Genomic DNA, 14305 nt, shown 5'->3' on the forward strand with positions numbered 1-14305 from the left:
TTCCTGAGGAAATCACACTTTGAAACACCATTTCATGGTTCTGGAGGGAAATAGTCATGTAATTGATAAAATCAGTTTTCTGTTGGAAATCCTGAGACGCATTTTTCCTACTTGTGAGATTTTCAAAATTCATGCCAACTCTCATAACTATGGGATATGATTGGAGCAAATAATTTTTACCTCATCCTTCCCTATATTTAAAACCAATAGTGGAAATCACAATTGGAATTGTCCTTTTCAGCAGCTTAAAAATAAAAATTTTCCCTGATAGGAAAATGATAGAATAAAATTTGCAGTCTACTAAAAGTTTTACCTGTTAAATGTTAAAGTAAACACCATGTTTGATTTCTTTAAGAACCTTATTTTTAGCCTTTCGGTTGCAATCCCAAATAAAATTTCACGCCAGTAACATATTAGTAGAAGGAACCATGTACTAGCATCAAGAATAGGATTTCCTGCTCATGCAATTAGACATGAAGAGCATTAATTAGAAGGACGGGCATTTTCTAACTCCTAAGCTTCCTTTTTAGACGTTGACCGTTCATTAGTCATTCAGAGGAAAAGATGAGCTCGAGGACGGAGGCCTCACCTGTATGTGGATGGTGTACTCAGTGCAACTCTGTGCTTGACTCACCAGCATATTCTTCTGCAAGCACCTTTCATTGTTTTCTTTAAATAAACCCCTGGAGGTTACTCTGGATGAGTACAGGTTTGCATCAATTGTGATGTTGTATACAATAGCTATGACAAAAATCATAAATGTTATTGCAAATAAACCTTTACCAAAAAACCATCCCTACCTCACTGTGTTTTACTGGGTGAAGTCAAGGACTTCAAGAAAATATAAAAACAATCTTTCCATGGATGGACTGTGAGCCACGGACAGCATTTACAATTCAGGCTCTGGTGTGAGGTAGGGACTGTGGTTCGAGAGAGAGGCGATTCAAAGAAGCATAGCTTGAAGAGTGGAGAGCAAAATGGACTTGCCCCCAGGAAATCTGAGGGAATTTGGTCAAATTACTTCCTTAAGCATCAATTTCATCATCCCTAATATGGTGATATGAAAAAGAGGCAGTTACTGAGTGCCTGCCATTGAATATGTTCTCATATTGTACACGTTTTACTATCAGTCAACCTGGAAAGTGGATAGATCTCATATTTCACATAACAAACAGAATAAAAGAGGTAAAATGAACCAGCTCCATTCACACAGCGAGGGCACACTCAGAAATAAAACTGGGGTAATTTTGAAATCAGGGCTCATGTTGTTTTAACTTCCAGGCAATTGTGAGGATTAAATGTTATTTGAGATAAACTCTGAGGGAACACTCTAAATGCTTATTTGGGGGTGGGGGGGGAGGCATGCAACTCCTCAGTAATAAGTTTGGAGTCAGACAGACTTGGTTTGAATTCTAATTCCATTGTTTATGAGCTCTAGGACTGTAGGCAATTTGTGTAACATCTTTCCCTGGTATTTCTGTTTTTCCCTAGTATTTGTTTTGTAGATGAGGAAATGGAGGTTGACTCCATTTCCTCATCTACAAAACAGAAATACTACTATTAAACCAAGGAAATGAAAATGGAAAAAAAAATGCAATAAAAACAGAGGTCAGGGAGATGCCTGGGTGGCTCAGTTGGTTAAGTGGCTGCCTTCGGCTCAGGTCATGATCCCAGGGTCCTGGGATCGAGCCCTGCATTGGGCTCCTCACTCAGCTGGGAGCCTGCTTCTCCCTCTGCCTGCTGTTCCCCTTGCTTGTGCTCGCTCTCTCTCTCTCTGTTAAATGAATAAATAAATACAATCTTTAGGGGGAAAAACAGAGGTCAGTAGCCAATATACAAAGTATCAGAGACTTCAGAGTCCACTGTCCAAAACTGAAAAAGAAGATCTGATGATATTCAAAGCATCAGCTGACTAATCTGGGATTACTCCATTTTATTCTACTATTTTCAGTATTTTAAAGGTTGAATAGACTTCCAAAATACATTAATTCTACAGGTTACCTTTAAAGTATCTATTAGAGATGTTGGATCATTTTTCTTACTCCACTGACTTAATGAAGTTAACAACGATAGATAAAACATAAGTGAATCAAATGAACTAAAAACAAGCAGTGAAAATAATACAAAGGAAAAACAATGCCAGGGAGGTGAGTGTAGCCAGGACAGAGTTAGTTCATATGGTAATACTAGCTCATTTTTCTCAAGGAGCCTGGTGAAAAGGATAGCCTCATAGGCAATATATCCTTTTTTTTTTTTTTTTTTTAGGTTATTAACTTTAAACTGCAGTGAGCACCTGATATAATAGAGACCACATGCTTTAAAAATTTACTTTTCAAAGTTGTGAAGATGGGATTCTGGTCTTACATACAATTATTGCCAGACAGTTAAGTGACAAATGATCATGACTGGCTTGTCTGAGTGGACCTGAAGACATTCAGGAAAAGGTGCCCAATGGGAAGAAAGCCCAGGGAAGGACATTCTCTGAAGGCAGAAAGCTGCTTTCGAGTTACAGCAACAGAAGGGGGGGAAGCCCCAACAAAAAGAGGAAGATTTAGGAGACAAATCCATGCTTTCAGGCCAGGAAAGCTAACCAGCCAGCCATTTCTGCCAACTAATAGATTTCCCAAATTAATGTTATAGGCAGACTAGCCACTTAATGTCCCCCCCAGCCCCAGCTTTGTTGAGATGTAATGGAGATACAATATTGTATCAATTTCAGGTATACAATGTAGTTTTTTTGCATATGTAAATACTGGAAAATTATTACAATAAGATTCATTAACAGATCATCACCTCACACAGTTGCAATTTTGAGCGTGTGTGTGGTGAGAACTTTCAAAATCTCTCTTAGCAACCTCCAAATAGGCAACACAGAGTTACTGGCTCTAGTCACCATGCTATGCATTGCATCTAGCCACTTAGTGTTTATACAGGGATGGTTTTTGACTCAACGATGCTGGCTACTCACAGGGCAGGCCTGTGAGATGTGCTATTCAGAGTTGGGTCAGTGTTTGAATGCCTGAAAGGCAAAATGCCAGACACAAATGAGAAGCAGGAAAATACAGAAAGCATGGCAAGGTTTGAATCTAACTTCTGCTTTATGTTTTTAACCTATGCATTTCTTGGTTATGAATCATGACAAAGACTGAAAATAGAGTGGTTTGTTAACCACTTAATAGAACACTTGTAGGAACTACGGGTGGCTGAAGGTTAGAGCCAAAATCTGAAGGAAGGGGGATGAGAACCTGTAAAAAAAGCCGCAAGAGAAAAAAGGCAGAGTTTAATCAAGTTCAAACTCCATGGCCATGCCCTGTGAGTGCAGGATAGAAGATAGTAAGGGGCAGTGGGTATGAGGGATTCGGCCAGTCCCAGAGAAATGACATTTCCTGGCGACATTTGTCCAGTTTCCTCACTCCCGCTGACAGGACATAGATTTTTATCCACTTCTCCAGATTATTTAGAGCATTTAAAACACTGGGCACAAACTGCATCTTGTTTATATTTTCTCATTATTTCACGCCTACTATTTCCTCAAGAATAGGAATATTTGGTACTTGCGCTGAACATGCTATGTCTAGATCATAGCATGAAATATGGCATAAAATATGGGCGGAACATCAGTGTAATCTTTATGTGCCCAAGGTTTAAGGTAAGGAACCCCTGGGTAAAAGACACTTCGATGAAGTTAGGAGAGCCCAGGACGAGGTCACAGAGAGAGTAAATTTCTGTCGCAGAGTGTTACCTTCGGAGACAAGAGAGGAAGATCTAACTGCATCTTCCATACATAATTAACCATTCTCAGGCACTTCAAATGTGCAGCAATGTAATATCTGCAGGACCCGTACTGCCTTTGGCCCATAAACACAAAGTACAGGTTATATTCAGAACTAAAACTCTACAAGCAAACCGATCTCCACACAGATTATTTCAAGTCAACCCACCCACTTGATCATTTTGCTTAGGAGGTCTAAACTTGGCACTGAAACAGAGTGTGAGTTTTATGTCAGCATTCTTGTTGAACAAAGTAATTTTTTCCGGTGTGAACGAAGCATCCACAGACACATCAGCAATACTTTGGGACCTGAAAGACATAAATGGAAACAGGTAGGTTACTGCCAAGTGCACGGTATAACCTTTACCTAGAGGACCCGGGACCAGCATTAGCAAATTATTCTCAGCACAGTCTAAGCACTAGAGCACTATTTCATGTTTGAAAGCTCTAAAATGGTAGATAAGAACAATATCTTTTGTGTTTGTGATTGACTGTATTGCCGGCCCAATCCACATTTAATATTTTTTGTTTGTTTGTTTGTTTGATACATGCGTAAGCATGGGATGTGAGTCTGTAAACTCTTTGCAAATGAAGTACAAAGTCATGATCTCTGTTGTGTTTTGTCAGCTACAAACAGTGATGTTTGCTCTTCCCACAAAGGGAGGGGAGAGAGCAGGGACAAGGTGAGAGTGGTGTGGCCGAGGAGTGTGGCTGTGGCCGAAGAGCGTGGCCATGGCCCTATTGCCTCCCTCAATGGCTGGCAGCACTTCTTTGATGTGTGACATAGGACCATAGTGGCGGCAACTAGCCTGGTACTAGAAAATGGCTGGGGAGTCTCTCAGGCAGGGTGCAAAAGACTTCTGACTCTGGCACAGCCCTTTAGATATCTAGAAAGCTTTCCCATACACATGGGCTCATTTGCTCCTTTAAGACTCCTGTGAAATAGAACAAATGTTGTCCCCTTTTTATTAATGAGAAAGTCTGAAACAAAAAACATTTAGTAACTTATGAGTTTACTGAGTAATAGTTAGCAAGTGAGGAGCTAGAGCTCATGATCTAGTTTCTCTGCCATTAAAATGTTGTACTTCATCATAACAATTCTTTGTGCGCACACTGCATGATTTATAGGGCAGCAAATAGTAATTAGTAATTTCATTGTTTTGAGAAGTACCGTAAGAAAATGCAAAAACATTTTATCTTTAATTTCAGGTACCATCTGAAGGACTTAAGTGAAAAGCTGTTTCATCAGTTGATCATGTACCTATAAGGCCCCCTAATAAGCAGCCATAAAACATCTAATAACAAGTACAACATGTCCTCAAACCTACAAGATTTCTGTAAGTCAATCTCTTTAAGAGAATCTTTTATCCCAGTGGAGATGGTGGCATTGATTGAAAGGATTTTGTTAACTTGTTTTTTAAAAAATTATTCTCAGGAAGTTACCTAGAAAATCTAGTCTCAACACCTTATAGGACTAGGACCACAAAATGGCAAGAACTTAGGCTGACTGATCACGTCAATCAATTGATCTGACTCCATGTGTCTTGACTTTTTGAAGAATCAAGTCCACCTTTAAATAAAAAAGTCTGGCCATCATTGATGATATTAAAAGGGAGTATCAGGGTGCCTGGCTGGCTCAGTTAGCAGAGCATGTGACTCTTGAACTCAGGATTGTGGGTTCAAAACCCCTAATAGGTGTAGAGATTACTTAAAATCTTTTATAAAATGGGAGTGTCATAGCATAGTAATTATATAGGCCTGAAGGATGAAACCTTCCAGATGGCTGGAGGGTGATGGTCCCTGAAAGGTGTCTTTAAAAATTTATAAGAAATTATAAATCCTGTGACAATATTATCACATCTCATATTTTTCTAATGGCATGCTACTCTTAACTGATTTTATTTAGTAAATATATTTTTTAATGTGTCAGTCTTTAGTATGATCTGTGTATTTTCCCCCTACATGAAGTTTTCTTCTTAAAACTTTTTCAAAACAATGCATTCTCCAAACTTTTCAAAACATTCTCAAAGTAATGCATTTCATTTTTTAAAAGCACATGTGAAATATTGTGAAGAGTTTAATGAAACTCAGAAACAACACATCAATATGTGATGTTTTCTGCTCTTGTAGTATTTGGACATTTAAAGCAAATGAATGGAATATATTTTTTGGGGGAGGAGACTCTTGATTGAATTCTCAATTTTTTAATGATTCTAATCCCTGACCAACACAATATATTTATTTTTGTCCTTGTATCACACAGCCGTTGAATCCCATATTGCTGCTCCCTGCTCTTCAACTCCTACTGAGGTCAATGAGAGGTCAGCGAAACCTAAATAATAGCTTCTTGTTTATGACTAATAATTTCAAAAGTTACTTCATAACCACATGAGAAGTTATACTTAATTTGTGTGGTCTGAGTGTTCAGTATTTTTAGAGCATTCTCATGAGGCTTCCTTTCTGTGAGCTGAGGTAAGGTAGTTTGGAAGATAATATACAGCAATATCCTGGATACCATTTTAAAGGCTCTGTCTATTCTGTGTCCTTTATCTGCTCAACATATAGAGAAGAACTTGACGGCTATGTTAAGCAAATATTTTTCTTCTCCCATTAAGGAAAAATACATTTCTTCCATTGACACATAAACTATGACACATAATTGTCCTGGAGTCTTCTAGAATGCATGTGGCATTTCTACAATTTCAGCACAGCTATCTGTTCTACTTAGCAGGTTATTTTTTAGTTAGCTAGTTTGTGTCTGGTTCTCAGCTGACTCACCAGAGCTGAACCACTTGCCCAAAGGCTCCAATGGACACGTCAGTGATGGAATCGCCATTTAAATCACCATAACCATCCAGAGATCTCCCAAAATACTGGAGCTGGCTCCTAAAGGCTCCATCAGATCCCAAGATTTTCTGAAAGAGCAAGTATGACATGAAATTACAATATGGAACAACTGAAATAGGAAAAAAGGGAGCTTCTACACTGCACTGTTAGATTTTTCTAAATAGCCACTTCTCAGGTTGTTTTATTTGCCACAAAATTCGATTGATTTTTTTCAATCCCAGTGTTTCTCATCTGTTTATCATTCTTGCAGCCACAGAGAAACAGCATGAATCTTTTCACATAAAAATCACAAAGCAAAAAGAAAAGGCAGCAGATCTGTGGACTGAGCAGGATTTGAAACAAGCTCAAATGTGATTGTCTCCTAGTCCACGTCTTTTAGGACTTCCCTGGAAAGTTGCCTGATCAATGAAGCCCCTTTGGGCACCCTTTAAGTTACCTAATAACTCCCACTCTTGAACATTTAAAAAAGTTTTTTAATGTCTTATCATTTATTATGATCTGGAACACTTTATCTCACTTACCTTATTTTCCCTCTGTCTCCTCCACAAAAAATGCAAGAGCTGCAAAGAGCAGAGTTTTATCTGTCCTGTTCTTTACAGTATCTCCAGCACCCAGGACGGTGCCTGACACATAGTAGGAGATTCACTAAATGTTTGCTTAATGAACAAATAAAATTCTAAAAATAAGTGGGATGGATCAGATTATCTGCACGGCACTTGGCAGCTCTAACATAAGGATACTCACATGTAAATACATCACCATGGAACTCACGGATTACCTGGGAATACCTTGTGCGAATGGTGCCCTCGTGACCGTTGTAGATGTACACAGCTCCAGAGTTCTGATTTTCCAAAGGGGAACCAACTATGACATCATTGAAGCCATCCATGTTGATATCTGAAAGAGCTGCAATTGCTGTACCAAACCGAGCATTTTCAACACCCTCGGGGCCTTCAAGAAACTGGTGCCAATTCAAAACACCCTGGCAGAAAGGAAAAGAGGGATGAAGAAAGCAAACCTTCCAATGTTTATCATTAAAATTCACAGCAAACGATGCCCGAGCCAATTTGTAAACTCTTAGAAGTAGACAGGATTTTGAAAACTAGATTTCAAAATTTTCTACGAAGACAATTATAAAATGAGAATTTTAGCAAGTCAGCTCATAGGATATGTGCTCATAAACCGAGGTGAAAGGAGTGAATTCTCTTTACTGTCTCTGCACAACCTGTATTAACACTACCCATGTCTTTCCCTCCTTTTCCCCCATAATACTAAAATCTTTACCTGTTTCCAAAACTTCCCATTTAAGATTTGCTGATGAAAATCTACTAACGTATTGAATAAAATTAAGATGGAGACACACAAAAAACAATGTTTTATTTTAGACCTTCTCTTAAAAATTATAATGGTACAGGTAGTAGAAAATGAGACCGTTAGTTTCCAGTTCAAGACAGCAACCCTGAACTCACCCCTTCCCTGGAATGCATCAAATTACACCTATTAAGAGAACAGTTCTTCTTGGGAAAAAAACCAAACCGAGGGCTGACTGAACAGCTACTGGACAACCGAAGATAGACAAAATGGTAAGAGAACACAAAGAGATGAAGACACAGTATTAAAGGGAAACTGAAGCAGTGGGGATGCAGAGTACTGAGAGGGCAGGAACAGATTTCTCTGATCGTGGGCACAGAAAAGAAGTCACAGTTTAAAAGGGCAATTAAGGGGTGCCTGGCTGGCTCAGTTGGTTGGACGACTGCCTTCAGCTCAGGTCATGATCCTGGAGTCCCAGGATCGAGTCCCACATCAGGCTCCCAGCTCCATGGGGAGTCTGCTTCTCCATCTGACCTTCTCCTCGCTCATGCTCTCTCTCATTGTCTCTCTCTCAAATAAATAAATAAAATCTTTAAAAAAATAAATAAAATAAAAGGGTAAATAACATCAAAAGGAGACAACACTAGAACTCTACCACATGGTGGAGGAGTTGTAGGCTAAGCTCTCAAGTCAGAGGGACTGGAAAATGATGGTTTACATTATTACCATTCCACCTTAAAACCTCAGTCAGAGCATGGTCTGCCCAGCAGATGGGCAGTTCTGGTGGTCTCCGAGCTCTCGACCTCACCAACCTCAATAAGTCTAAGGTTCTCAAGCCCACACCAGTCTCAGTCTTTTTCTGCTGGGACAGAAAAAAAAGCTACAGTTTAAAAGGGCCAAGGAGTGGTGGGAACACTCCCCCTCCACATTTAAAGCCCAGACTGGTGCAGGGTCCAAACACAATAACCAGTGGGTTTAAGTGTCAGAAAATGCAGGTCCCAACCCTGTAAATGGCAGGATTCAGTCATCAGAAAGGGCTCACAACATCAGTAAGCCCAGAATCTGTAAGCCCATACCAGCCCCTGTGAAGCCAGGGCATGGAAAATAAGCTGAATTTTAATTTTTTAAAAAAATTTTGTTTAAAAATTTTTAATCAAAACAGGTTTTTATTTTTAAATTTAAAGATATATCTTTTGTTTTACTTTCTCCTGATTTTTTTCTTTCAAATTTTATTATTTTCTTCTTTCTGCAAAAATCCAAAGTTTAAACAAGTAACTAACAATACAGCCACAGCTCCAGCCACCAGAAGAGTCACCAAGAACACACGGTTTGCAAAGGGACACCATCCTTCAAGTTTAGGAGCAGTAGCTGTTCTGCCTAATCCACAGAAACAAACACAGGAAGTCAAGCAAAATGCAGAGATAGAGGAATATACTCCAAAAGAAAGGGAAAAAAACACCTCACAGAAAGAACTAAATGAAACAGAGATAAGGAACATGTCTGAGACAGAATTTAGCAATTGTGGGTGGTGGGAGGAGCAAGATGGCAGAGGAGTAGGAGACCTAAATATCGTCAGGTCCCAAAAGTTCACCTAGATAACTATCAAGCCATTCTGAACACCTACAGACTCAACAGGAGATCGAAGAGAAGAAAAGCAGCAATTCTAGGAACAGATAAAGAACCACTTTCCAGAAGGTAGGATGTGCAGAGAAGTGAATCCGAGGGGATGAACGGGAAAATAGACCTTGAGGAGAGGGGCCGGCTCCCAGCAAGTGACACAGCAGCAGAGCACAAAACTGGAACATTTAGAAGTTTGCTGCACTCCAAAGGCGAAGTGTGTATGTGGGGGGTGGAGCCTTCACAGGGACAGTGGGCTCTCAGGACCCACAGGGTCACACAAAGACCAGGGGTATCTGAGGATGACAGAGCTCCCAGATATTGATCGGAGCATGGAAGCTGGCTGCAGGGACAGAGCCAAGGGGTGGGCTCTCAGCTTGGGGTTACCTTAGACCATGATCCATGGCACAGTCGGGCCACTGTACTTTGAGCAGGGACACCACATGTGGCAGATCTGTGGAGACCCTCCTACTCTGGGAGGAACGGCATGGAAGCATGTTGCAGGAATCATCTGGAGACTCCAAATGGGGCTATGAGCCAAAGACAGAAATGCTTGGTCACAGGTTGGGTGAGCAAGGAGTGTGGCCGGAGACCAGGGAGACAGAAGGGATTGACTGTTTTTCTCTGGGGGCACACTGAGGAGTGGGGCTCAAGCTCTCAGCTCCTAAGGGGCCAGAGATTGGGAAGTCACCATTTTCACTCTCATCCTCCAAAGCTACACAGAAAGCATTCAGGAAACAAAAGCTATGAGAGCCAAGCCAAGCAGATGGCTCAGCCTGGCCCCTGGCAAGAGTGGTGCAACTCCACCTTGGGCAAAGACATTTGAGAATCAATGCAACAGGCCCCTCCCCCAGAAGATCAGCAAGAACATCCAGCCAAGACCAAGTTTATCGATCAATGAGAACTGCAAAACTTCAGAGCTATGGGAATACAGCACATAGAATTCATGGCTTTTTCATCATGATTCTTTAGTCTTTCAAAGAGGAATTTTCTAGATTTTTTTCTTACTCTATTTTTTTTTCTAAAATTTTATTTATTTAATTGACAGAGAAAGATCACAAGTAGGCAGAGAGAGAGAGAGAGAGAGGGAAGCAGGCTTCCCCGCTGAGCGGAGAGCCCGATGTGGGGCTCGATCCCAGGACCCCGAGATCATGACCTGAGCCGAAGGCAGCGGCTCAACCCACTGAGCCACCCAGGTGCCCCTCTTACCCTATTTTTTAAAAATATCTCAATATTTTAAAGTTTTTTTAAAACTATTTTCTCTTACCAATACCTTTTTAGAAATCTTTAATTTTCCTTGTTATAGTCCTATTCCATCCCTTTATTGTATTTAACCTTATTTTTATGTATACATATAGGTGCTTCTTACTTTAAAGTTTCAGTATACAATTTCTTCAAACAGATCAAAATATGCCCTAAATCTAGCACATGTCTTTTTTCTGGTCTCCAGCCTGATCACATTCTTTCCTCTTTTTTTGTTTCTTTTTTCAAACAACTTCTTATCAATTCCTTTTTTAGAATCTTTTTAAATTTTCATCTTTGCACTCATATTCCATCCCTTCATCATCTTTACCTGTGTGTGTGTGTGTGTGTATGTGTACACCCAAAATCAAGTGTGTAGCTGGTTCTATTCACCAGTCTAATATATATGTGTATATACATTTATATTTATAAAAAATAAATATATATAAAAATACATATACATATACATATTTTTTTCTTTCTCCTTTATTCTCCCCCCAGTTTTGGGTCTCTTTCGATTTGGTTAGTGTATATTTTTCTGGGGTTGTTGCTACCCTTTTAGTATTTTGTTCTTTCATTCATCTAGTCTTATCTGGATAAAATGACAATGCAGAAAGACTCTCCTAAAAAACAAAACAAAACAAAACAAAACAAAAAACCCAAGAGGCAGTAATGATGGCTAGGGTCTAAATCAATATGGACACTAGTAAGATGTCAAAACTAGAGTTCAGAATGACGATTATCAAGGTGCTAGCTGGGGTCAAAAAAAGCATGGAAGATACTAGAGAATCCCTTTCTGAAGAAATAAAATACCTTTCTGGAGAAATAAGAGAAAAAATCTAACCAAGTTGAAATTAAAAAAGCTGAAATGAAGTGCAATAAAAAAAATGGAGGCTCCTATTGCTAGGATAAATAAGGCAGAAGAGAGAATTAGTGATAGAAAAGGCCAAATTATGGAAAAGAAGCTGAGAAAAAGAGAAAGAAACAACTACTGTACCACAAGGGGAGAATTCAAGAGATAAGTGATATCATAAGACAAAACAATATTAGAATAATTGGGATTCCAGAAGAAGAAGTGGGGGCAGAAGGTATTTAGAGAAAATTATAGCAGAGAATTTCCCTAATTTGGCGAAGGGAACAAGCATCAAAATCCAGGAGGCACAGAGAAACCCCGTCAAAAACATAAAAATAAGTCTGTACCCCATTATCTAGTAGTAAAACTTACAAATCTCAGTGACAAAGAGAAAATCAATCCTGAAAGTAGCTTGGGATGAGAGCTCTGTAACATACAGTGGTAGAAATATTAGATTGGCAGAAGACTTATCCACAGAGAACTGGCAGGCCAGAAAGAACTGGCATGATATATATTCAGAGCAATGAACAAGAAAAACATGCAGCCAAGAATACTATATCCAGCTGAGCTGTCATTGAAAATAGAAGATGAGAGAAAAAGTTTCCAAGACAAACAAAAATTAAAAGAATTTGCAAATACCAAACCAGCCCTAGGGAAAATATTGAAAGGGGTCCTCCAGCAAAAAGGCAGTCTAAAAGTAATAGACCAAAAAGAAACAGAGACAATATACAGTAACAGTCACCTTGCAGGGAATATAATGACACTAAATTCATACCTTTCAGTAGTTACCCTAAATGTAAATGGGCTAAATGCTCCAATCAAAAGACATAGGGTATCAGAATGGATAAAGAAAATAAGACCCATTGATATGCTGTTTACAAGAAACCCATTTTAGATGTAAAGTCACCTTCAGATTTAAAGTGAGGGGGTGAAAAACAATTTACCAAGCTAATGGACATCAAAAGAAAGCTGGGGTGGCAATCCTTATATCAGACTCATTAGATTTTAAACCAAAGACTACCATAAGAGATGAGGAAGGACACTATAACATACTTGAAGGGTCTATCCAACAAGAAGATCTAACAATTTTAAATATCTATGCCCCTGACATGGGAGCAGTCAATTATATAAACCAATTCATAACAAAATGAAAGAAACACATCAACAATAATACAATAATAGTAGGGGAATTTAACACCCCCCCTAAATGAAATGGACAGATCATCTAAGCAAAAGATCAACAAGGAAATAAAGGTTTTAAATGACACACTGGACAAAATGGACATCACAGATATATTCAGAACATTCCATCCCAAAGCAACAGAATACATATTCTTCTCTAGTGCATATGGAACCATCTCCAGAATAGATTACATCCTGGGTCACAAATCAGGTCTCAACTGATACCAAAAGTTTGGGATCATTCCCTGCATATTTTCAGAACACAATGCTCTGAAACCAGAAATCAACCACAGGAGGAAAGTTGGAAAGAACTCAAATACATGGAGACTAAACAGCATCCTAGTAAAGAATGAATGGGTCAACCAGGAAATTAAAGAAGAATTTAAAAAATTCATGGAAACAAATGAAAACACAACTGTTCAAAATCTTTGGGATAGAGCAAAGGCAGTCCTGAGAGGAAAGGATATAGCAATACAAGCCTTTCTCAAGAAACAAGAAAGTCTCAAGTACACAACCTAACCCTACACCTAAAGGAGCTGGAGAAAGAACAGCAAAGAAAGCCTAAACCCAGCAGGAGAAGAGAAATAATAAAGATCAGAGCACAAATCAATAAAATAGAAACCAAAAAAAAAAAAAAAACAGTAGAACAAATCTACAAAACTAGAAGCTGGTTCTTTGAAAGAATTGGTAAGATTGATAAACCCCTGGCCAGACGTATCAAAAACAAAAGAGAAAGGACCCAAATTAATAAAATCATGAATGAAAGAGAAGAGATCACAACCAACACTAAAGAAATACAAACCATTATAAGAACATATTATGAGAAACTATACACCAGCAAATTTGACTATCTGGATGAAATGGATGCATTCCTAGAGATGTATAAACTACCAAACTGAAATAGGAAGAAATAGAAAACCAGGACAGACCTATAACCAGCAAGGAAATTGAAACAGTAATCAAAAATCTCCCAAGAAACAAGATCCTAGGACCAGATGAACTCCCAAGGAAATTCTACCAGCCATTTAAAGAAGAATTAAAACCTATTCTCCTGAAACTGTTCCAAAAACTAAAAATGGGAGGAAAACTTTCAAACTCATTTTATGAGGTCAGCATTACCTTGATACCAAACCAAAGATGCCATCAAAAAGGAGAATTACAGAGCAATATATCCCTGATGAACATGAATACAAAAATTCTCACCAAAATACTAGCCAATAGGATCCAACAGTACCTTAAAAGGATTATTCACCATTACCAAGTGGAATTTATTCCTGGGCTGCAAGGTTGTTTCAACAACTCAAGTCAATCAATGTGAACAATACATCAATAAAAGAAAGAACAAGAAACATATGATACTCTCAATAGATGCAGAAAAAGCATTTCACAAGGTACAGCATCTTTCTTGATCAAAAGTCTTCACAGTGTAGGGATAGAGGGTACATACCTCAATATTATAAAAGCCACCTATGAAAAATCCA

At 38.9% G+C, this 14305-nt stretch overlaps 1 protein-coding gene across 2 annotated transcripts in view; it reads right to left on the bottom strand.

The window, feature by feature from the left end:
* Nucleotides 1-14305, bottom strand: part of ITGA2 (integrin subunit alpha 2) — a 107889-nt gene that overhangs the window by 21351 nt on the left and 72233 nt on the right. For both annotated transcript variants that reach the window (XM_032337426.1, XM_032337427.1), the window contains 4 exons: nucleotides 7398-7601; nucleotides 6551-6687; nucleotides 3942-4081; nucleotides 590-741 (listed from right to left, as the gene is read on the bottom strand). In XM_032337426.1, coding sequence (XP_032193317.1) covers nucleotides 590-741; nucleotides 3942-4081; nucleotides 6551-6687; nucleotides 7398-7601 — 633 coding nt within the window. The remainder of the gene's footprint in view (nucleotides 1-589; nucleotides 742-3941; nucleotides 4082-6550; nucleotides 6688-7397; nucleotides 7602-14305) is intronic.

The sequence above is a fragment of the Mustela erminea genome, chromosome 3 (assembly GCF_009829155.1).
Source record: "Mustela erminea isolate mMusErm1 chromosome 3, mMusErm1.Pri, whole genome shotgun sequence".
Lineage (NCBI taxonomy): Eukaryota > Metazoa > Chordata > Mammalia > Carnivora > Mustelidae > Mustela > Mustela erminea.